Genomic DNA, 24478 nt, shown 5'->3' on the forward strand with positions numbered 1-24478 from the left:
TGGTGCAACAGCAGCTACGTTTTGATGTGAACATTTGTGAGGGATTTTGCCCGGGACTGTACTTCTAAAGGAAAACAAAAATGCAAATGAATGCATATTTAAACTCGAGCAGACTTTATGCACGGAGCAGAATGTAAACAGATGGCTATGAGCTAGTTACAAATGCCCAGTAACAAGTTATATTTAAAAAAAAAAAAAATAGATTTGACATTTAAAAAGACACTGACTGTCAACCGTCAGTGGCAATACAATATCTAGCCATTTTGGACACCGGGTGTTCTCATTCAGGTCACAGGTGAGTTGAAAATGAAATTAATAAAACATACATGGGTATGCTGGGATGGTTTTTTTATCAGAAAGATAGAAAAAAGGTATTGCATCATGGCGGATGCTGTAGCATTGCTATAACTGAAGAACTTTTCGTTTGTGTAGTTGGTTTATTATTATTGAATAACCAAAAAATACTCGACAGGTAAGTGAGATGTGACCACTTGTTGTATCTGGCCCAATCATGGTTGCTTGCTGAGGTCAGACTAAGCACCTTAAATGCCAGCCAGATGAAATCCATCATTAGGTTGGATTTCCTCGTCTGCTCAGTAGCCAATCATGCAAAAATAATTACCAGTACGTATTTCTTTCTCCATAACATTTACTGACACCAAGATTGAAAAGCTTTTAAACATAGTTGCCAACAGAAGTGGAATATACCGTTACTGATTGATATGACTCAATGGCATTGGAATTGGGTTTCCTTAAAAGATGCCATGCAACATTTCATATTGTACTGCACACCTCTCCATTTATATTGCGGAAAATGTAATCATGAATTGAATGAGGGGTCGTACAATGAATATTTTCAGCTAGGGTCTTGACAAAGAGGCCTTTGCATGTTTGTCATATGTGCAGTAGCCATCCTAAATGGCGGCAATAAACGCACACAGATCTTGCAGGGCTGTAAAAGACTCCAGTAAAATAAAACGCATGATTTAATGGCCATCTGTTTGGTGCCTATGCAGACCTTACTGCGACACGCTTTGTGGGTGATCAAAGGCAATGTCCAAATCAAGAGCAAGTCACCCAAGGAGGTACAGGGGGAAATTAACAAGCCATGTTTTCAAACCCAACTGTAGAATAACCTCGAAAATGAGTGTGTGTTTCTCTCTTTCTCAGACCGACTGTCATTAACTGCTACTGGAGCTACATCCAGAGCCAATTTAAGTGTTGGAAGATAGATGCCAAATGCCCACGAAACCATTCTGCATGCTCTTGCATACTTTTGCGTGTGCAGACACCCCCCCCCCCACACACACACACACACAAATGAACACCAACAAAAGCACACACGCGTTTCAAATTTCTCCATTCTTATGTAATCTAGGTTCAGTAAATAAAACAGCTGTGCCCTATAAATTAACGAAACCATCCAGTAACAAAGAAAAAAGAAAACTATGACAAAAACTTCAGACAACTCCTCGATTCACATGAAACCATACATCCTCGCTCAAGAGCTTCTCAGGGGAGATAAACCATGTTGAAACTTCACATACAGCAGCTCACATTTAGAACTTGAAAAAGGCATGATGTTTCAAGGGGGATCCAGACACATGCCTTCATTTGAAAAAGCCATTGAGCAATAATTCACATGCATATAGCCTTAAATGCTGCAAAGCTAATTTGCTAATTTGTTGGCTTTCACATCTGATTTGGTCCAATCCACATTATTTGCATGCTTAGGGAGACATTTTGACTCTGTCCGAAAGCCAGGAACACCTTCTTTGGGCTTTCAGGCAAAGCCCTAACATGCATTCTAGAATCGTTTTGGTGTACTTTTGTCCAAAAGAACACATTCTCTAAGAAAGAGCTATTGTGGAAAAGCAAGTTTTCCACGGAGTAAACAACATTGGAGCTGAACAAATGGTTATCAGAGAGAATTGCAAAAAGGTCAAGCGCGTTCTTGGCTATCCACCTAAATCAGCCGCATTGCGACCTTTAGGTCAAAACGCACATACACAGTTAACAAGCGCGAGAGCTGTGTGTGTGCCTTCATTAATAGCCCTCCCACACTGCATTGCGCCCAGAGCCGTGGGAATAAGTCAGTGTGTTGTTGATTACTCGATCAGTAGTGCGGGCTAAAGGCAAGAGACAGTGTCGTATTTGCAATTCCAGGTAGACCTGGTGTGTGGTTGTCTTTGCCCAGCTCACCTCAAAGCTTGAATCTCTCAGATTGCAGCAGGTCCATCCACCCACCAACTGTAAACACAATAGCTCCCCATGGTGCTGAGCTGATTGCGGTTTCATCAAGGCTCGTACCAGAGCCACGAGAGACATGCTCTGCCGCACTCACAGTTTGATGAACTGGGTCATTTTCTCTGCACATGGTAGAAAGACCCTAACAAACTGATTGGCAAGCTGTGCTCATCAAGGCTTGGAAAGCTTCTTCAAAAAGAGAAGATACGGTCAATACCACAGATACGATACCACTACCGCCACCCACTCGCGCCTTCCCACCCCCCAGAATGCTCATTAACTCCAACAAAAAAGGCTAAAATATTTTTGAAAAGGCTAAAGCGAAACTGTTTTAACATAAATCTGAATCAGAAAAGACAAGATTGTCATTGGAAAGATCAATCAACTAAAATGTTACACAACATTAAAAAACAAAAAAACAAAAACTAATTCTGCAGATCTAAAAAAAGTCTTTTTGCTTTTACGATATTTGGTCAGAACTTGATATTTGTCATCTTTTCTAGCAACTAGCTTGTTTATTATGTTTGGTATAAATCTGTATGTTGTGGGGATTGTCAGAATGGACTTCTGGTGTCCATCAGGGAGAAGACTGATATGTGAAGAGATGTAAATAATGGGGACAAGCTCGAGTTGTAAGGCTAAGGATCGGGGGAATTTCATTTAAGCAAGCATGAGCCAGTAATTGACTAGCAATGAGCTTGCTACAAAGTGGATTCAGAAGGTGAGGTCACTGATGGTGATGTCAGGTGGTCATTAAGCAGTAGCCTTTTATTGCATATGGCACCTATTGCTCTGTGTCAAGGGATTTGTGGTAGTGCATTCATCAGTGCTTCCCAATAAAGAAAAGATCTTGTGGCATATTGTGGAATCGGGTGAGGAGATATTTCCCAGCACGGTTTTTGCTGTAATTACATTTGTGTTATAATGCCTCTAATGTGTTAACTTGTAGAAGCATTGTATAGTCGTTTATGTGTTTTGTTTTGGGTTTTTTTTCTCAAATTGTGTACAGTTCAACCATGGCCAATTTTGTGGAGGCGATGGAACCCTGCAATTCATGACACGCTGGTCTCTTTCAACATTAGGTTACCTCATGCGTGCGTACTTGTGTCAAACATAAAATGTCTCTGAGAATAGCGAAGACACCATATGTTTACTGTCATGATACGCTTGCGGTGCAGTCCAGTTCCACACAATTAATCAAATGGTTCCGTGTAACTGTGTGCCGGGCTTGCTGCGGCTCATGGGCCATGAGTTTTACGCATGTTCTAAATAGTAGATTATGCTTATTGTAGGAAGAGGAAACATTCATCAATGCAATTCTACAACTGTGATGAAAGATAAGTCTTTGGTCTACAGGTTCAAGACTTTTGTATCATAAACTGATCAGCATGGGTCTCAATCACCGCATGTTTCCAAGCCCCCTCCCCCCAGCTTATCTCCCCCCCATGAAATCTGGTGCAGGTCGTGTCAGAAGCAGCGATAGATGTGACAGAGAGAGCCAATAGAGTACTCGTATTCCAGTCACAACAGAGCATGTAAAATGAACACAAATGAAACAAATGTTGCTTTGAAAATAAATAAATGAAAACAAAATATGAATTAAAAAAAGAAACCTGCCTTTGTTATGCTGTATATAATTGTTAACATGTACCACAAAACATTGGAGTGCAATTGGAATTAGTCCCTTCCAAACAGGCATTAAACTTTAAATATCAGCAACAAAACACTGAAGAATAATAATCAGACCCACTATAGCATTTTATTTCCAACAGTCAATTGAGCTTTAATATAGCAATTTATTTCCAACAGTCAATTGAGCTTTAATGAGTTTCCGCACAGCCCCTTGCAATATGCTCACGTACCCCGGTTGGGAAAAAAAACAAACAAAAAAACCAAATCCAAGGCAGCGTTGATTGATTATGATGCTAGGCTGGCTGAAGGGGAAGACGGTTAGGAGGCCTCACTATAAGAGCTGCCCCCTCCGTGTTGAACAAAATGTGCACATAAAAGCAAAACCTGCTTTCTTTTAACGCTTTGTAAAATAATTGACCCCAGCCACTGTTTGTTGCAGACAGTTCTTGTTCCAGTAAAATATTTTGCAAAAATATCTGAAGTCGCTGTCAATCTATACGTCATATGAAAGTACGCCATTCCAATTGAAACGCAAATATGGCCATGCTGCACGATACCAGAAAATGATGAGACCAAATCTGTCCTGGTGCAACCAATTGAAAAAGTTGGCCGTAGAAGTGCTACCAGTGCAAAAGTATAAACGTAGAGCCCTGTTACTGCATGCGTATACTGTACAGTATTTGAATGTTTGAGCACTTGCACTCATGGTTTTTTTAAATATGAGAATCAGAGTGATACAATACATATAATAATGTCCCGGAGAGTGCGGGATTCTGTGCAACCTCTGCACTCTGATCCATGTGTTTTATTGTCGATTTTGTTCAGCCGTAGCCAATGTGAGGCAGCAAATTGTAGTTGTTGTTTGATTTTTGGTTTGCTGCGTTTCTGCCAAACCATCATTCGAATGAGAAATAGTTCCCTGGGACATTTCGTGTGAGCACTCAGAAAAGCTTCGGCTTGGCTCAATGCCAAAGAAAGGAATAAATTAAGGACCGTGGCACTTGATAATATGTTACAGCCTATCATAGCAATCTCCAGGTACCTGTATTACATAACACCAAGTTGTAATGCAAAACTGCTGCATGGGGAAAACTAAATCGGTATCATTTTCACTCGCTTCAAAACATGGTAACAATTGCCGTCAGCCCACAAACATATCTGATAACATGGTGTGCACGTTGATGACCCGGATCCCGTTCTTGTTGTGAAAATACATTAATTTGCAGACGAAAATGAGAAGACATAACACAAACAGTTTGGCTTTCACGCCACCCACTGCGGCAGACATCTGTTCCCTGCTCTTTTTGTCGACTTATCCCTCTGCCATTTTCCACACCTCCTTCTCTGCATTCATTTCTGCCTGACATTCACCTCGGGTCTTCAGTGTGCCTTCACGTGGGTTCTTCTGACTCTCCTTAGAGATCTGTCTACAGAGTGCACACTGCAGGAGCACGGTGCGGGTGATAATGAAGTGCCTGGGAACAGGGGATAAGGTGGTGGGTATCATCCCAAAGTTATAAACACTCATCTTCCCACACAGGAAGGACGCAGGAAGCGTATTTTAGCTCACTCCAACTTGCTGGCTCAGTGTCACTCTCAGCAAGTATACCGGGATTGCTGCTGGGTCTTTTTAGGTAGCAGCGAGGGGGTTCACACGGTGACTTGTCCGCCTCCTGAGGGATGCTTGGTGTTTCATCTGTTCGATGCCCGCCCGTTTATGTTGCACAGCCAGGCTGAGGGGAGCAGACACTGGGAAAGTTAAGATCTTCACCAAGGGAACCGACTGATACAGTGAAGGATAAATACAGGGTGAGGGTAAGACAGGAAGGAGCGAGAAAATGCTATTCCCCCTGGTCTGGAAAAAAAATGACAGCTTTCCTCTGGAGCACGCTCGGCTCTCCCTCGGCTGAACCCTCACTTGGAGGCAAGCGGCCTGTCAGACAGACCTAACTAGATTGCCCCATGAGGGACTCGGAAGCTCCACAGTGAGTTGCATGTTGGCAAATATCCACCACACTAGGACCGTTTCAGCAAGATGCGTCAAATAAGGATAATGACTAACCAAGTCACCAAAAAGCTTGTTCAATATCACTGCATTTCTTTTCCTTTCCTACCTAATTTGAATCTCACATAACCGATAAAACCTTCACTGTGGTCTAAATATCGGGTCACAAGGAGCAATCAACCAAAACAGTTTTTTGTGTGTACTCTTTTTGTCTCTGGGATGAACAGTACAGCTAGCCATTCTCCACTGTGCCAAACCACGGGCCTATGAGGTGTCAACTTTATGTATTATAGAAGCCTGTCACACAGGTGTTATTCCCATGAACAGCAACCAATCTCGATGTTGTGTCAAAGCAACATATTAAATGGAAACTTAGAATTTGGCCGCAAGCTCTAAGGGGACTCTGGTCAAACTCACCTTAAAACAGACGATGTTTCCCGCATAGCAGTGCTCATGAACTGTTCAGCATATCTGTCACATCATCATCTTAGGCCCACCAGACAGAGTTTCCCATTCATCTTCCTCCAACTCTTCAAACACCTGGAATCCCTCAGATAAGTTTGAAGCATCACTTTCCGAATTGATTTCTGACTGGCTCTGTACATTTTCCATTGTGGGCTATTGTCTTGCTGTGATGCAACACTTCCGGGTTTGTCGATTGTCAGGATCTCACTTAGGGAAAAACATTACTTTGTCAAATTTACGAAATATAAATTAATTTTTCATGCTTTATTTAATGCATTTTGTTTAATCATTTGACTTGTGAAATAAAAATATTTCCTTTGGGATTTTTTTAAATTACTTCACTCTTGACCTTTAAGACCGAACACAAACAGAGAGGGGAAAAATAATATGAATAGATTTATTTATACTCATTTTAAAATTAGGAGTTCAATCACTTTGAAGAAATGTTGAGTCGACCAACCGAATCAAGGGTTTCTAACTATGACGTCAACCATTTCTAAATGAGCGGTTGACAATTTGGCCAAGTTCTTTGAGCCTCATGTTTCGACCTTGTGTTAGCCTTGCACTGTTTGGCAAGACAACGAAGTAGGGTAGAGCCCTGCTAAGAACTGTCCCCATCTGTCAGATCTCATCACTTCCATCCGGCATCGCTGAGGGCAACGGGACCCAAAGTGACCACTGAGTCAACTGACAAGGCAACTCAGCATCCAGATATCCCGGAATAAGATTACTACAGCTGAAGCCCAGTTCCACACTTGCGGATTCAGACGGACGCTGACAGGCCTCATTCAAGCAAACGTGTGGACATTCAAGTTTGCACTCACGCACACAACCGTTTCAAGACACGGTCAAAAAGACAATTACCGATAATACACGCAGACACACGCGTGCAAAACAAAATGGCCAAAGCGACCGCAGGATCAGTCCACAGAACAGGCCACAATGACTCTGGCATGGGACACAAATGGGCTCTGACACTTGGGCTGGTAACGCTTTGAGTTGTCTAAAATCTCAACAACTGACCCAGAAATTGTGATACACCAAGGGGTCTGGGGTCCAGGGGAGGTCTAGTGCAATGCAATGTGAAGAAGAACTAAATTGATTTTTTTTTGCCTCGTTCACAAGCCCTGCGGCGGAACACACTGCGCACAATGTGCAGTGACAGAATAAGGTGGATACTTATTAAATTGCATTTTTTTGCCAAGTAGAGTCATGAGAAGACATCACTGATTCAAATATACAGAGATACTGTGTAGAATTGCACAACATCAATCTCCCATGTCCCCCGATTGAAGTCAAAGGCCATCCTTGTTTCCTTTCCGAGATGGAAAGAGAAGAAGAGAAAGGCTACAGAGGTCAAAAACAAAGTAAAACAAGCAGCTGCAATACATTTATAGTGGAGACCCTATGGGAGAGTGTGAAACAGATTGTAATATCACACGTTTATTTTCAACTAAATGTTTCAGAAAAGTCTGATAATGGTCTGCTCTCTTCTTGTGCCCTTCCTTGCAGTTAAATGGCAGCACAAAAACACTGAACGCTTGCGCCTTTAAAGCTTCATACAACTCCAAAACGATAATGATGACACTATTTTTCAGCGAGGAACGTTTCACTGGATGGATTCCATCCAAAATCAAGAACCTTCGTATTAACCCTCCGAAAGAGAATGGTAGGTTCTGTCGGAGCGCGTTCTTCGAAAAATAGTGATAATTATACAGTACTTAGTGTACTTACGGCCTGATCTGTTAGTTTATGCATGCAAAAACAGGTGAAAACGTGATTGCTCGGGCAAACATGATCTAATAGCCGAGCAGACCCACAATCACATGTGCCAAAAGCGCTAAATTTGTGTGCAATTCATTTTCCACGTTCTGAGAAAGGGGAGATTCAAATGGGTTACTTTAGCAGGTGCGGTAAGATTTCTCAAACCTGCCACAAATCATGACGGGTCATTTTGTGTCTTCAAATACTGCCTCTGAAAGGCAGTTGCAATTTGCACCACTGTGTGTAACCGTAACAATAAGGTGAAGTCAAAATGACAAATGACGAGATGACCAAATCTTTTCTGATCGCGTAAACATGATTGAAATTCCTCCAAAAAGGATAAAGGTCAACTCAGTATTTTCCATGGTACAAACATTGAATGCTACAGAAATTTCAATACGTCTCTTACATACAGCAGTCTCAACCATTTTTACACTTGTTGGCAAAATCCGTAAAGTTAGGGTGCCCGCTATTTGGGAAATTGCTCACTCAGGCCCAAATTGTGCTCACAGTTGTCATGTGTGATTCGGTTCAATTAAAACTGAAAACTAATAGTCCGCTTCAAGTGAGTGTGCTATCATCCCACTCATGGTTTGCACTAAACAAGTAAGATGGCATGGGAAAATAATCTAATTGCAATTTTTAGTAAAGTGTCATCCCAAAATGAGAAATGGCTGCTAATAACAACTTACCTAACATCTACCTCATGCACTGTAGACAAGAACGGAGGACGAATAGCTAAGTCGTTAGCACATTACACTTTAAATAAGAGGGTCCGGGGTTCAAGTCACTGCTCCGGCAATCGTGCTGCTTTAATTACTGTATTCTATAGAACCATTTAAGTATGAAAGAATCTTAAATGTCCCTGCATCTGCTGAATTTTAATAAATACATAGTGCATTTTCCATTTTTTTTAGCCCTAGCTGCAGTCAAGCTCCAGTTAACAACTTTCAAGATAGGTAACTATTAAATACAATGTGAACAACTAAACAGGAAAAATGTTGAATGGTTAGTGGGTGGTTAGGGTTGCAATCTTTGGCTCAATACTCCAAGACTTAGTGTATAGAGACTTGTCAGATCAATGGACTATTTTAAGGTTCAAGGTACCTTACCTTGAACCTTAAAATAGTCTTTTCACTTTGTATTTTTAACAATATTGATGTTACCCGTATGTGAGGGTTTACATCGGCTTACATACACGTGACAAAATGATCCCCACTATTCAAAAAAAAAAACCGGTCTTTGTGTGGACTTGTTAAGCAGCACAAATCTGGTCACAACGGCAACACAGATGGTTTCAATTCTGTATGTGCCATTCAAGTTTGCTCCTTTTCCTCACTTGCAGCACAATGCCAGAGATCAAGCGCTGCCATCAACCAGCTTAAGACATGACTGCCACAGGCGTCGGCCAGCAGCTTGATTTATACATGGGGACAGAGATGAATGATTCATAGGCTACAAGTGAGATACCAAGACACGTGGCAGATGTGTCGTCCTGTCGTTTGCAGATACACACCTTCTCATAAATCCAGCTCACCAGTCTCTGAAGCTTAGCTTTGCACAACTGGCCATTTTTTTTTTGTTACTGGCACACATAATTGCATGCTCTAACCTTTCCCTTTTGCTCCTGGCTGTTTTTAATCTGGCTTTCTTTGACTTTCTTCTTACCTTCCCATTATCATGTAAAAATTCTTAATATGGAACCCACATTTTTTGACTAAAATGAATGGTTCAATCATTCCACGTCAATTAGTCCATCCATCACTACAGATTGGAGTAGGGGGCAGTGGAAACAAAGCGGGAGAGGGGGCAGTCCACCAAATGTAATTTCCCCCACTACTTGGCTACTTCCAAACACGGTTGAGATAATGACCTACACTTAACGGCAGATGCAACAGAAGAACTCTTTACATACTCTACATTGTGACAATACACATACAGATATTACTGAGTTCTCAATGTGACAACTGGCTCATAAATATCCATAAATGCTACTGGGGATGGGTATTGATAAGATTTTAACGATACTACTACACTTAATGATACCGCTTATCAATCTGATATACAGTTAAGCATTATATTAATTATTTATTGGAAAAGAAATCTTGTATAAAGCAACAAGGCTGGACTGCTGTTGGGCTGCAAGAAGCACTTTCGATAGGTGAATGCACATTTTCTTCATGTTTGTTAAGCTTGCTTGTGTATTTTAATGACTAATTCAAGTTGTGGTGTCATCCAATCATCCCTCTCCGAAAATAACCACTCAAACTAAAATAACCAACTTTTAAACGAGTGTTACGGTTGCATTGAGTGGAACAGAGCTAACCCAATAAAAAGGACACCATCTAGCGCTGCATGAATGTACGTTATTAAAAATTCACTCACGGGAGCCTTCAAAGCCGCTGAATTAGGGGCCCGAGCTCCCAATCCAGTGACAAGTTGCTTCAAATGCACAATTAGGTGCAGTGCGATGAGAGGTTACCATCACCGTTAAACTAGTAGTGATCCCAAAAATAAAAACTACATGGTTGCCTGGCACGATGGACATTTTTATTTATTTATTTATTTTTTATACTCGTACATAACATGTCATAATATGTTTACACTACTGCATCTGAGTCAAAGTCAAAGCTCACCTCCAAATGAGAGTATGCATCATAGAAGAACATTAAAACAAACAAACAAACCAAATAAATATTGTAATCCTGAACCCGGTCACTTGACCAAGCAATGCTAATTAAAAAAAATAATAATAATAATAATACAGAATGAGTTGCATTTAGCATATACAGTATGTATTGCTTAACAATTACCGAACACCTGGACTTCACAACACGGCAACCTCCAGTATTTCACCACCGATATGTGCTGCATCTTGATCAGGGTGTAACTAAGTGCTCACTAAATATGAGGAGATAAGCCTGTCCCTCGGGTATTACACTGAGGGAGGAATCTTTGCATTTCATTTATCATGTTACATTATTTAGGCTACTCCTTGGGGAAAACACACTCTCTTTTGTCATAAGTTATGCTAATGGCTGTTACTACCATCTGTGAACTGTGGACCATCGGTTGAGCATCGTGCGCAATCGATGAGCGATGAGAATGGTGTCATCTTTGAGTGATTAATCAGAGAGGGAGGTCCTGAGCTCCCAGAAAGCTGATGTGGCTGCAGCTAGGCCAGCAGGTCAGCCAGGCCCAACACCATCTCCAGCTCCCCAACACCCACCCCTTTTTACAAAGTACTGTACACCATGTCTCGGTCTCTGCCAATCTCCATAATAAACAGGCCTCTGGCAGCACCAGAAAGCGGATAATGGTTCACCTGGAGGTAACGTGAAAAGAAAACGGAACTCTTTGCATAACAAATAGAGACAGAGATCTACACAACAAAGCAAAAACTGATCTTGTAGAAAGGATTATCCAAACATGTCCAAAACTGGAAACAGTTTTTTTTTAAAGCACAAAGGCACACTTATAGGATAAAAAAGATTTAGCTTTGCTGAAATTGCAAAACTTTCATCAGCGGGGGGGAATTTTACCATGAGTTCAGAACCCAAAAGGGCACAGTTGGGTGTTATTCGTCCATCTATTTCTGTTCTCCTCACCCTGTAGAAACACATCCTTCTACAGTGTGGTCATTCTTTGCCGTCCGCATGGAAACGGAGAGTTTGTTCTTATCAGTTTTGGAAAAGTGTCCAATGAAGAAAGAATTATTCACAGAAATGTTATCCAAATGTGCAGACCGCCTCCAAGGTAAAAAATGTCCGACACGATCATCCTTCATTGTTGTTGCCAATTTGGGTGGTGTTTTCACATGGTCCCGCGCAAACTGGGACAACCACATGACCGTCTCAGCAAATATGCATTCGTACACGAGCAGGGAAATGCAAAGGCAGCTTTTTGAAATCAATCTAATCCAGGACCCCTGTTTCAAACGTGACAGTTGTCAGGCTCCCAAAACATCACAAACATGGTTATCATTTGAAATAGTATACATGGATCTTTTTTTTTTTTTTTTTTTAACGTTTCGGTCCATTGTTTCCATGAAAAATGCATGTTTGTGAGTAAAAACGTAAACTTTCAAAATCGAATCTCAAAGTGATCATTTTCGAAAATGCCACGTAAAGCGGCCAATTTCCTCAAAATGAAATCTGTGCAAGCTTGTCACATCCGTTTATGGATGGCTAAACACAAGGCTGCTGTTGTTGGAACCTTGATGATGCACAAGAATAAAATCACAGGACAACTACCGTAATCAGATACAATCAGAGGCACATCAACCATAATCCCGCATGTGTTTGTAGACTCATGCCAATGAAGAGACCTGAGGGCCAGCAGCGCTAAAGTCGGTGCCACGCTAACAATGGTGAAGGCTAGTTAATTCAGTGAGCACTGGAGCCCAATGACTAAATTATTCAGAATTAGGATTTATTAAGCAAGCATGGATGTGCCCCACTGCTCGGCTGGACTTGAGAAAAGAGGCCCAACGCGAGAAAAACAATTTGTTTGGGAGGTCTCGTCGAAGCCTGTTGCTAAATGGGCAACAATTGTGGTTAGAATGCTAATGAGGAAGCCCCCCTTTTCTGAATTGGGACATCAAAAGGCAGGGGATGCAGTCATGTTGCCTTTGATAAATTGGAGTGGCGGTGAGATTGACAGCAGGATGTTTACATTTTTTTGGGACGGTGCCAGCATCCAGCCACATGGCGACACACATTACAAGATCATCTCAGTACCATTCATAATTATCCACTATTCACCAAGGCCTCATTTAGTGTGCTATTATCAGAGATCATTGTTATTTCCCTCCATGTATGTTCAGAATCCCAGCGAGACCAATATGTCTGCTGCAGATAACCGTGCTATTTTGGTTAACTCCATTGTGTACATGAAAGTGAAAACATAGGGCCCAGTGAGAATTCCCATTCGTGATTTTATAGGATTAAACACAGCGCCAGAGCATTAAAATGTCCATTGTAATCTGTATCTTGTATTATTTTTATTTTTTTGTCTCTATGTAAATTAATGCTCAGAGTACACACAGTGTTTTTAGGGACACAAAAAACAAAAAAAAATATTCAATTGCACTGAATTCACACCATCATGGCATATGCCAACCAAAATAATATTTCACCTGAATTTTGGGTGATGAACGAATACTGACTGGGGTTGACATGACCAAGATTTTGGAGCTGATCCCTCCCCCCCCCCCCCAGTTTATTTTTAATTTAATTTTAATTTAAAATTAAATTAAAAATAAATACAAATAACCGGTCAACGATCGATGAGAAAATGGGCCATTCTATCCAATCCATTTACAGAACTTATTTAACGTACAGTTGAGACTGGGACCGGTCCAACTCTCACGGGTAGCCAACATTTGTGAATAACTGACACCTATTGTAATGCAATTGGAAAAAAAATAATTACACCCTAAACATTTTCCGCAAATCACTGATTCACATTCAATACAATATAGATAGCTAGATAGTAAAGCAAATTATTATTATTGCAACTGACCAACAATTTTTTTACCGAAAAGGCAAAATATCTGCTCCAGATCTGTCTTAAGTCTAACACTGACAAAAGAATATCTAAAAGTGAGAGGACGGTCAACTAAATGTCTTCACGTGAAGTGGAGGTTGAGGGTTTTTTTTTTTTATTTTATTTTTTTGGTCAGTTTTGGTGAAATGGTAGTAGGCCATCCTCCCAATCTGTGGGAACTAAATAAATCTCTGGTGTATGAGGCCAAACACGATGAATCATCCTGTTGTGAAAGTGCACCTCTGCAGAGTCCTGGAGGGACAGCTGGGAGATAAGGAAGGTATGAGAGTACGTCCCCTCTTCACATCGATCCTTTCCACCACCTGGGGAGAGGGTATTCACACGCCAAACCACAGATAAAGCTATAGGGAGGGCCAGGGTGAGAAAGGTTTGCAGTTTCAGCAGCCACCTCAGAGTGATAAAGACGAGAGCAAAAAAAAAAAAAAAAAAAAAAAAAAAAAGCTTTGGGGTTTCCCATGGGGTATGTGTGTGTGTTTGTGTGGGTGGGGGGGGGGGGGGGTAATCATTGTCATCACTCTTTTTAATGTTGGAAAACTGCACTTGATTGCAACCATCAATTTTGTTTGGTTTCAGGAAAAAAAAAGCCATACCGGACTGAAAACATTACATATTTCCTTCCTTCAGTTTTCTGACCTTGATTTTATTAAGCAGAAAAGCATCAAATGATTGGAAAAATTTATAACACAGAGGAACTCTAAGCATTTATAATTAATATGATTAGCTATGTCTATGTCTCGTCGCCACTGCCGTTGATTCAGAAAGCCAAGCTATTTGGCATGTTATGTTTACCCAATGATGACCATGTAAAAATGAAGCTTCGGTGTGTTTCTTAAAAGTTCTGAATACAGATGTTAATATTGTCGAAGGAAAGTGTATTCAGGTGAACCAAACAAGTACCTGCTTGTAACCATTTTCAGTTGACGTCGTCGTGTAAAACAGGGGTTCCTAATCCCGGGCCACTTTGGGCTTCCAAGTCATGGGCTTGCCCGCATCCGCCCGCAAAACTCCATGGAAACCAAGGGGAACGTCACAACGCATAGACTGACTGCACTGTATTGTGACGTGTAATACTTTTAGGTTTTCTCAAGTTTTAACAGTCAGAAAAATTGGATTAAAACAACATATCTGCAGGTTCTGAGACTCTGAACTTTAAAGTAACGACTAGCATATGGTATGCCTTCTTTTTGGTGCGCAACAAATGAACACAGTGTTGTTTAAAATGCAGGTATCAATATGTCGGCGCGCATATCACACTTGGAGAACTCAGCTGGGTTATGAAGGTGCACCGTGACCTCTGATATCAATCACAAAACCTGCCTGCTAAGATTCCTCATTCTGTTGTGGATACAGAGTAGGAAGGTAGGCTAAGGAGCCACACCTGTAAAATAAAAATTGCTGTCTTAACCATGAGAAATCAGGAGAGCCACTCCAGGCAGTGTGATTAGATGGCAATGAGATGTCATCAGCACAGCGTGCACTCAAACGGACACCGTGCAGATCGACGGGTAACTGCTACTTCCATCTTAATGATGTATTTTTACTGCATCTATCTCAAGCCCGTGAATAAACACGTGTCAAGTGTCTCGGAAAACAATAATTTTGTCTTTGTTGTGGAGTCCCCTAAACATAGGGAAGATGGACCATGGAACCACGACAAAAAAACAAAAGTATTAAATTTGACTAGATGGATGGATGATAGATGGGTAGACACTACTATACAAACTTTCCTCTTCAGATTTAAAAAAAAAAAAAAAAGTACAATTCAACATCTCACTAAAAGCTTTCATCCCACTGTGGGGGGAAATGATTATTTCAATCATGTCACTGACAAACTCAAATTTCAGAACAGTGAGGTTTGGGCTGCTGCATTCCAGCTCCTTCCCCCATTATTCGAACACCACGGTTGGCTGCTTGAGATTTCCTTCACTGCTTTGATGATAATGCGCTTCGGCAGGCCAGTGGAGTAATGACCATCTCTCAGTGTGGCACTGTGCAAGGTTGCGCTGCACTTCACGCTCATGTTTTCCGTTTTACACTCACTCACATTCATCGCGGGCACTTGATGAACATACTCAACACTTAAATCTGCCGCGGATCCAGAGAAACATATCGAGGGCCTCAAAACAAAATCAATTGATCTTGTAAAGGAGCAGCAAACAAGAGATTCACTTACCACCCCCTCCTCCAAGTAGACTTGAATTTGCTGAAAAGAGAGAAATCAAATGTCAAAAAAGCTTGCACAAAAAAGACTATCGTGAGTGCTCGACATCTAATACACAAGGATCCATTTGAGCATGTCAAGAAAATGCAGAAATATTCATTTTTCAAACGCAGGGGCTCGTGCAGAAATTAAAGGTGCACGATGCGGGCCAGAGTGAAAGTTGCACTTTTCATCCACAAAATGACGTTCACGTCTCATGAAAGAAAATCAAATTGTGTAGTTCCTTCACATCAAATCGACTAATTAGCAGATGTATTGCTTAGAGCAAGGCTACGTTAAAACGTTAGCCCTGTCCAAGCAATTAAAAATGCCCTGTGGCGCGAGAACGCTGGGTTCATCTCATTGAAACACAAGCATCGGGAATTTCTGGGTTGTTATGGAAACATGTCACAGAAATGGACAGGTTCCAGGAAGATGAATACGTTGAAAGAATACAAACCAGATGCATTGCTTGAGTTGCTTGTAAAACGAAGCACCGTTTCGATAGATGCACTCTATTTTTTTTTTGCAACAGGCAGCATAGAAGATAAGTGCATGCACTTATTGAAGTGGCGAGCATATCATGTGACAATTAACCTATTTAGGTTTTGCTCTGTCAGAGAGATCCGTTCCACACGAAAAGGAGAAAGATTAGAAGGAGAGATTGTGAAGAATATATCAGTTAATTTGGGTGTTCGAGAAAGTAGGAAGTTTGTGTTTGAAGTACGGTTCACACAACGGGCACTGGAACAATCATACTGCAAAATATTCCAATAACGATCATCTGTTCCAGCGAGATCATTAGCAGGCAAAAGTAGACCATTTAATAGTTATTTAAAAATAAAATAAAATAAATGAATAAAATAAATGGATAATGAACATGTGGTGTCAGGAAGAACTTGAGAATCACAGCACAGATTATTATTATTTTTTTTTTTTTTGTTATGATGGACACCGGGGGGATTTGTGGACCTTCCACAACTTTCTGTGGCACCATCATGGCTTTCCATTGTTGTCACTGAGCAGCACGTGTGGGAGGGAACAGGGACAAAGGAACGCTCGCCCGCTGCAGAATTTGCTTCATCAAAGGTCTTTTGTTATTTTTTTTTTTTTGTTATGATGGACACCGGGGGGATTTGTGGACCTTCCACAACTTTCTGTGGCACCATCATGGCTTTCCATTGTTGTCACTGAGCAGCACGTGTGGGAGGGAACAGGGACAAAGGAAAGCTCGCCCGCTGCAGAATTTGCTTCATCAAAGGTCTTTTGTTATTTTTTTTTTTTGGTGTTTGCACATGGGGTAGGTGCATAACATAACAGACAATAAACTCCAACAATGATATACTGACAGTCTGCTGTCATGTTTACAATGGTGCTTCTCCTTTTCTATGGAGAGACATGTTCATGTAAACATTTTTCTTTTTATGTCTGGACTGTCAACTTGCCATTCAGAAACGATAACGCAAGGTATATTTTCGTGTGAAAAAGCTGATTATATTAAGAGACAATGGTGAGGTGCATCAATTAAGGTCCAAGTGATATATGACGGATATGTACTTTTGGGTAAAAGGTCTCATTCGGCTGTATTTTCTTGTCAACTGTTTATCGGGTTTGTGAGACCATTTGGGTTGGAAATGAGCAGGACGCCTGTATTCAAGCTTTTTTTTTTTTTTTTTTGGTCCTGTCTTGATTGGGCGTGTAGCGAGCACGAAGAGGGCAGGTACTTAAAGAACGAACCATGAGTCTTTGTCACGGCGGCGCCAAATTTGCTCGTTTTGCAGCCCTGTTGCCTTTCAACGTGCATTGCATAGAAACGACAAACCGCTTGGACGTTAAACGCAAACCGTGTCAGACACATTTTGACCCATTTTATGTCGAAAACAGTGACAAAAAATGGATTCCGATGGCATGGGACCTTTAGGGTTTTGATTGTTCTACGTTACCACTGGACTATTATGAACACAATGAAAGTCAACGTTTCAGCGCTTGCTTAAAAGGAAGCTGATATCAAGGTATTTGTAGTTTTCTGAAAGTCTATCATTTTCTTGTCACCCGGGGAGTCTTCTCATTCCTGATCTATTAAAACACTAGGGTTTAATTACTTGACATTATGGAAATGCATGCCAGAGGGGGGCCGCTTCATTTACTCCACACCTAATCAGAGGATGAAGATGTGTTTTCTAATCAGTCTGACAAATCTTGAACGTGTGCGCGACATTGTCTCAGCGAAAGCTATGAGAATACTATATGAGGATGTTTTCAAGCCACGTGACTTGATCTTGCAGTGCAGGGACTGTTTGGCAACCATCTCTCATCGGTTATTGGTAAAATAAATATGAAAGCAGAAAGGTGTGGAGGTTAAAGTGCTCCTGCATGCGTTTTCATTTCCTGTCTCCCCCATCGCCTCTTTTAATAGTCAGAATGTCATGAAACACGTCCCAGCTGTTTATCTATCAGCATGCTATACTGTATATGCAAATAATATCCGCAGCCAGAGCCACACTTGTCAGTTGTAATAGAAAATACTAAAATATCAACAAGGGCTGAAGACAAGCATAAGAGATCTTTCCCGCTTGTGGAAACCTTATTGAAATGCCAGAAAGAATAGTTATTCCCAATGTCATCAATTTCAAAATTCCTTTCAAGTCTGCATTTGCTTATGTTTTGGTGCTTTCAGAACACTGCAGCAATTGGTGCCAGCGTCTTCCAAAGCAGTTTTTCAGGTACATTGCCCAAGGTTTAAAAGACAGTATTTCTCAGGATGGGCAGATACATTCGATTCCCGTGCACTTTGGGTGAGTTTCATCAAACAAAACATGGCTTTTATGTAGTTGGCTTCCAAAAAATTATCTGACAGACTTTTTTTTTTTTGAACACTTCATCTCAATCTGTTAGAATGAGTGAACAAGCAATTTAGCACCTGTCATTTGGGATCTTGGTAAAGGATCGCAACAGTGCGCACAATCTGAAAACACATTTTGCCGGCTCTGTTAAATAAGATCTGAAAGTTTTTGTACACAAAAAGGTTTTGTGTCCTATTCAATAAAAAAACTATGTTGGAGGTGTTTCAATTATTCCGAGTGAAAATCAAATCAGAAATCTATGTTTGGTCATTTAGACTCTATAAAAACAGATAACTGTTCACACAGTCACTGTGTGGGAACAGAACCCACGGTGCCTACACAGAAGTCAGGCAACTGTACCACGACATCGTCATTGACTCAGTTACAAGTCAACAGTGATGAACTTTGCATTTGAAAGCAGAAGAAAAAATAAAATAAAGAAATAAATACTAATGATCACGCGTGTGTGTGTGTGTGTGTGTGTGTGTGTGTGTGTGTGTGTGTTTGTGTGTGTGTGTGTGTGTGTGTGTGTGTGTGTGTTAAGAAAAAACAACCATAAATAGTAATGCTAGCAGTGCATGAGGTGTCCAGCATTGTCCATCCATAGAATAAACAAAAAACACTCACAGTGCTATTCTACTCAATACAAACCACGACTAAAATGATTTGTTGAAGTAGTGTCTTTCAATTTCAGACCAAGGGAGGATTTACAAGAGTCAATACCTTGTCAAGGACAGAGTGACCACCGATCTATCCACCTCAATAACAACTATGAGAGAAATTGAAATTAAACAAGGAGTATCATTGTCTTGAACTTTTGAACACAAAAAAAAAACCGAGAGTGAAGGTATGCACAGAGGGTTAAATTGAGCCAATTAAGGAAAGCACAGTGGAGAAGTGTAGGCTATGACGTGTATCAGAAGGTGAATTGTCCCAGTGGCAACCACGACGCAGGTCATAAATCTCAATGGATGGGCTCCCGGGGCTGCCTGGAGATGGCAGGTCATTAGAAACTCCTGGTCCACAACATTGAGCTAACTCATCCACCACATGCCTTCACTGGCACTGTGGGAACACCACTTCCAGTGTGCCTTTTGAACTTTTAATCCCCCACAACCCTCACCCGCCCCCTCCACACACACACACACACACACACACACACACAACTCGCAGCCAATGGAAACACAGAGGGTTAAACTGCTGTGTATTTGCATAGCGAGAAAAATATTGATTACAGAGCCAGAAGGTATGACGGCCCCAGCTTATGAATTGTGGCACCGCATCAAGATTCTTCCCCTCCACCACCATCCTCAAGCCTCACTTTGTGTGTTCATTTGTAAAGCATCCATGCAACGTATTGCACTGCAGAAAGTGAGGAAAGAGGCACCGTTATGGGTGGCTTGTTTCGCCTCATCGGCGCAACTCTTGATCACGCAGCTAAATGGGATGCACCATAATCTTGTTTTCGAGACTCTCCGTAAAATCAAGCACTCTTAAAATCCAGAGATTGGCACGTTACTAAAATTTGCCAATCTGCCATTCGTCATTCACCTGCAGCCGGGCCACCCGTCCGTCATTGTGGGTCCATCACTCCGTCATTATTTTAACCGTCACCATTGCAAAATTGGTGTTTGTTTTAGGACCACCACTAAATTTCACCGGTCCGGCAGTCCGTTACTCTGTCATCATTAATTTAGCCACGCTTGTCTCTGCTAAATCTATCCATGACCTATAATGTTGCAGTCAATTCGAACACAAGCCTTCTCCTTTTCTTATTTTATTGACGGATTACAGCTCTTGGGTGCATACGGCACCTATTGTACGCAGTGTACAGTAACCGCAAAGAGACTCGGCAGGCAATGTTATCTTACTATGGGTCAAAGCTTAGCCTTTCTGGTGACATGTTTCCATATATAGTCAGTGCAGGCTGCTCAAAGCATTCCCGGTGTCTCTTCACTCCTGCAAACAAACAACAAACTCTCCAGCCACGTGGCACTTATTTCAGTCAGTCGTCAGTGAAACTGGGGTCCATCGGTGATGGACTGAGAAGGTACTGACACCATAAGTGACAATTCCAGTGATGGACAAAAACCTGTTAATGCCTGCGCTTGTCCATTTTTAAGTTTCCCATCATTCAGCACACTGGGAGTTCGTCAGTAACAGACTGACTGACTTTCCGTCATTAATGGAATGCCCACCGCGGGTAATATCGGACACACACCAGTTGAGCTAAAGCAGGGAGCTCGAGCGGAGCGGGAACATTTATGTCACTTGTATAGGGAATGGCCTTGAGTTTGTTTTGACACTTCAAGTTACACATTGAAGTGTAAATATAAGCATGGACACAGAAAACTGCTTTGATTAATGACTCGTAGACGAGACTGACAATTGAGACAGTCGTTAGATGTTCTTCCCGTTCTGCTTTGATGTCCAAAATGTCAGCACAAAACATCAGGGTTCAAAGAGTTAGCCAAGCAAAGTACTTTTGGCAAACTTTATTTTTGTGTGAAATACACAGATACATTTTTTTCCACTTCAACAACCTTCCTAACAAGCACTGCTACTAGGCCTATGCACACACGCAGTCACATCCACAATACCCGCATTATAATGTGCATGCACGGAAGCACAAAGCAGTACCACAGGAAATATTCAAGCAAGGGCCGGATTTCTAGAGCAGACCTTCTCATGCCTCTGTGGAAATGTGTGATTTCAAACCCTCAATGATGGATTATTTCTTCGTCAAAGTTTCAAAGAGAAATGGAATTTAAAAATCCACCAGTTGTAGAATGAAGGAAAAGAGGCAGCGGTGGTATTTCTTATTTGTGGGCGCGTTAAAAATGTATGCTACACCACATGCTGCCTTGCCTCATTATAGAGGTTTTTGTTCTTTATAGCTTCAAGTAGTCCCAAAGAAACCCAACAGAGTCAGACCAACTTGGGGGTGGCACTATTCCTGCAGCACACATTCTGACACAGACAAACAAGTCTGGCTCACCGAATATTTGCAGCTGAGAAAATGATGCAACTTTGGCATTAAGTGTGCACGGTGTGCTCAACACTTAGCAGGACATCATCTCAATATTTCATGTAATATGGACCTCAAGTCATGCACAATGCCAAAATTATAATACCGTGTACAAAAGTGCCACACTGAAGTGCTGGACAATTTACAGCGAGCATGACTGCATGAATATTTTATAGCAGCAAACTGTGCCTGGGTGCTGTACATGCACACATTTATTTTGCTGTCTTTAACCGCAGAAAAGTGCTTGCAGATAAATGTCGAGTCACTCAAAGTGAAAGGTTTATTTTTTAAAATTTTTTCCTCATTATTGGAAATGACGTTAGAATAAGTAGACGCAGTCCTAAAAAAAAAAAATCTATTGCCTTTGATTTTAAACCATTGTCATATTTTGTTAGCATTGATAATAAGTATTTTGCAGTGCATTTTAACAAGGCATTTTGTGAACTGCAGGCCTGTGAAGCCCTTTCAGACTTCTGTGATTAAGGGCTACATAAATAAACTTGACTTGACATTTGTGTGCAAAGAACATTGATTTTTTTAATATGACAAGTGACTCCAATCACAAAGCTGTGAAATCGGTTTAATTTTTTTTTTCGTCTTTTATTTGGAAGCCTCGTCACTCATATCAGAGATGTGTGGGCTGTGTCTGAAAACAAACACTGCTAATACCACAGCACCACAGAGTTCTTTTGTCACTTGCCGTACTGATGTTTATGCAGCAACAAGCATACAGCAGGACTGTGATGATGTCTGAATGTATCAAAGTGACAACAGTGTGGTGGCACAGTGATTAATCCCCCTTCCTCTGCATGCTTGTCACCTTCATAACAAACCAACAATAGCAGATGCCAAAAAACAGCTCATGTCTATTGTTATAATTACCTGACCTTCAAATCCACATTAATGAGCCCGTGATGATCCCATTCTCTTTCATCATTTGGCTTCCAAGCCCTCCTTTTATCTAACAAGGTCACCTTTCACAACACTGTTTCTCCCAGAAATACACCCCGCCCCCCTCCCTCATAAATATACATCTACCTGCAACCAGCCAACCCCCAAATCTTTAGAAGGTGGAAAGAAAGTGAAGATGCAGGTGGCTACTAGAACGCCGAGGGATCCGTTATTTTAGACTCTACCTTAAAATAAGATCACCTTTAATCGTCCCACAATGGGGAAATTTAAAACAGTTCAATTGAAAACACAAAGTAATCGTGAACGTTTAAGCAAGGTACAAATTGAGCAACATGTATTTATTTTCCCCTGAAATGGATCGTGATAGACTATGTGAAACTATAACCACCCACGCCGGTCAATGGCCGGGACAGTATGCTCACGGTGGAATTCCGTAGGAACTCTCTAATAGGTATATTTCACAGGGCCTGGTGTGAGTTATTCTTCCATCAATTTTTTTGGGCCATTTGCTGCATTTTGTAATTTGCCGGTTTATCAGCTTCACATTTAAGCATCTCTTTCATTCACCATTGCCAGGCCTGGTGGACCGGAAAAGACCTGCATGGTTGGACAGGGCCCTCACAATCCACAGCTATGCACAAACAAGGTAAAATTACAGCATCCCCTCACATAATCCTCAATAACCTTATTACTAGGTCCACACACAGAAGTGCTGTACCGTGAGCCATAACGCTTCAGTGCTGAGCCACAGAACATCATGCGCCTGGAACAGCTAGCTGAAAAAGAGGCTACGCCTGTCCTTAGGCAGGCCAGCTGGTAGAGTCAGAAGAGTACAGTGCAGATTTCGGAAGTGCAGAAGCCAAATGTCCTTTCTATGCTTACAACTGCAATTTAAGTTCCTTCGCAAAAAAAAAAAAAAAAAAAACATTTAACGAGCAATTAAGACATTCTGGTCTTACTGGCATCAATTTATTAGCGGCAGTGTTGGTACAAAGGAGACGTGTGAAGTGAGTTTTGACTCCAGACGGATCCCATTTAAGTCACAGACTCCCTGGACAGAAAAGTGTAATGGCCCATATTAAATAAAATACCTTTTTTTTTTTTTTTTGGTGGGGGGGGGGTGCTTTATTGAAATTAAAATTAAACTAAATCTATCTATCTTTATTCGTCGGAGCAATTGCTGTAGAGAAACTCTTATTCAGTTACATGTACAAGTCTAATGACGAGATACTCAGCGGATCTCTCGGAACTCTCATTTTAACAATTACAGCAGTTCTTACATACAATAATTTATATCTACAGTAGATGAAAAAAAATCAACAAACACTTCTTATCAGGTTTAGCCAGCTCTGAACACAATCACATCTCCGGTATAAGAGGGTTGCACATATCAGACTCTCATTTTTATTGACACTCACAAAAATATGCTTACAGGGTAGATGTCACATTAATGGTGGGAAAGGTTTTGCAATCGTTGCATCTCGGTCTCTTGAGCGAGCGAGTGCGAGAGTGGAGAGAGTGAGAAAAAGAGCGAGAGAGACAGTGAACCTTCATTATTACATGGTTCACCTTTCATGGCTTTAGGTTTCATGCATTTTTTCATGCAGTTTTTTTCATGCTTTTTATCTATTTTTTTAAACAGTGCATTGTGTTCTGCATCCTGATTGACTAAGGCAGGGGTCCCCAACCGCCGGTCCGTGGACCGGTACCGGTCCGCAGGGCATTTGGTACCGGGCCGCACAGAAAGAACTTGCCTTAATTCCGTTTTATTTATTTCGGAATACGAAAGATGTTTTATTTTGAAAAATTACCGG

The 24478-nt window shown here is 41.2% G+C and overlaps 1 protein-coding gene across 3 annotated transcripts in view; it reads right to left on the reverse strand.

The window, feature by feature from the left end:
- Positions 1 to 24478, reverse strand: part of macrod2 (mono-ADP ribosylhydrolase 2) — a 362991-nt gene that overhangs the window by 255619 nt on the left and 82894 nt on the right. For all 3 annotated transcript variants that reach the window (XM_019870487.1, XM_019870486.1, XM_019870484.1), the window contains exon 4: positions 15855 to 15884. In XM_019870487.1, coding sequence (XP_019726046.1) covers positions 15855 to 15884 — 30 coding nt within the window. The remainder of the gene's footprint in view (positions 1 to 15854; positions 15885 to 24478) is intronic.

The sequence above is a fragment of the Hippocampus comes genome, unplaced genomic scaffold (assembly GCF_001891065.2).
Source record: "Hippocampus comes isolate QL1 unplaced genomic scaffold, H_comes_QL1_v1.1 scaffold76, whole genome shotgun sequence".
NCBI classification, from domain to species: Eukaryota; Metazoa; Chordata; class Actinopteri; order Syngnathiformes; family Syngnathidae; genus Hippocampus; species Hippocampus comes.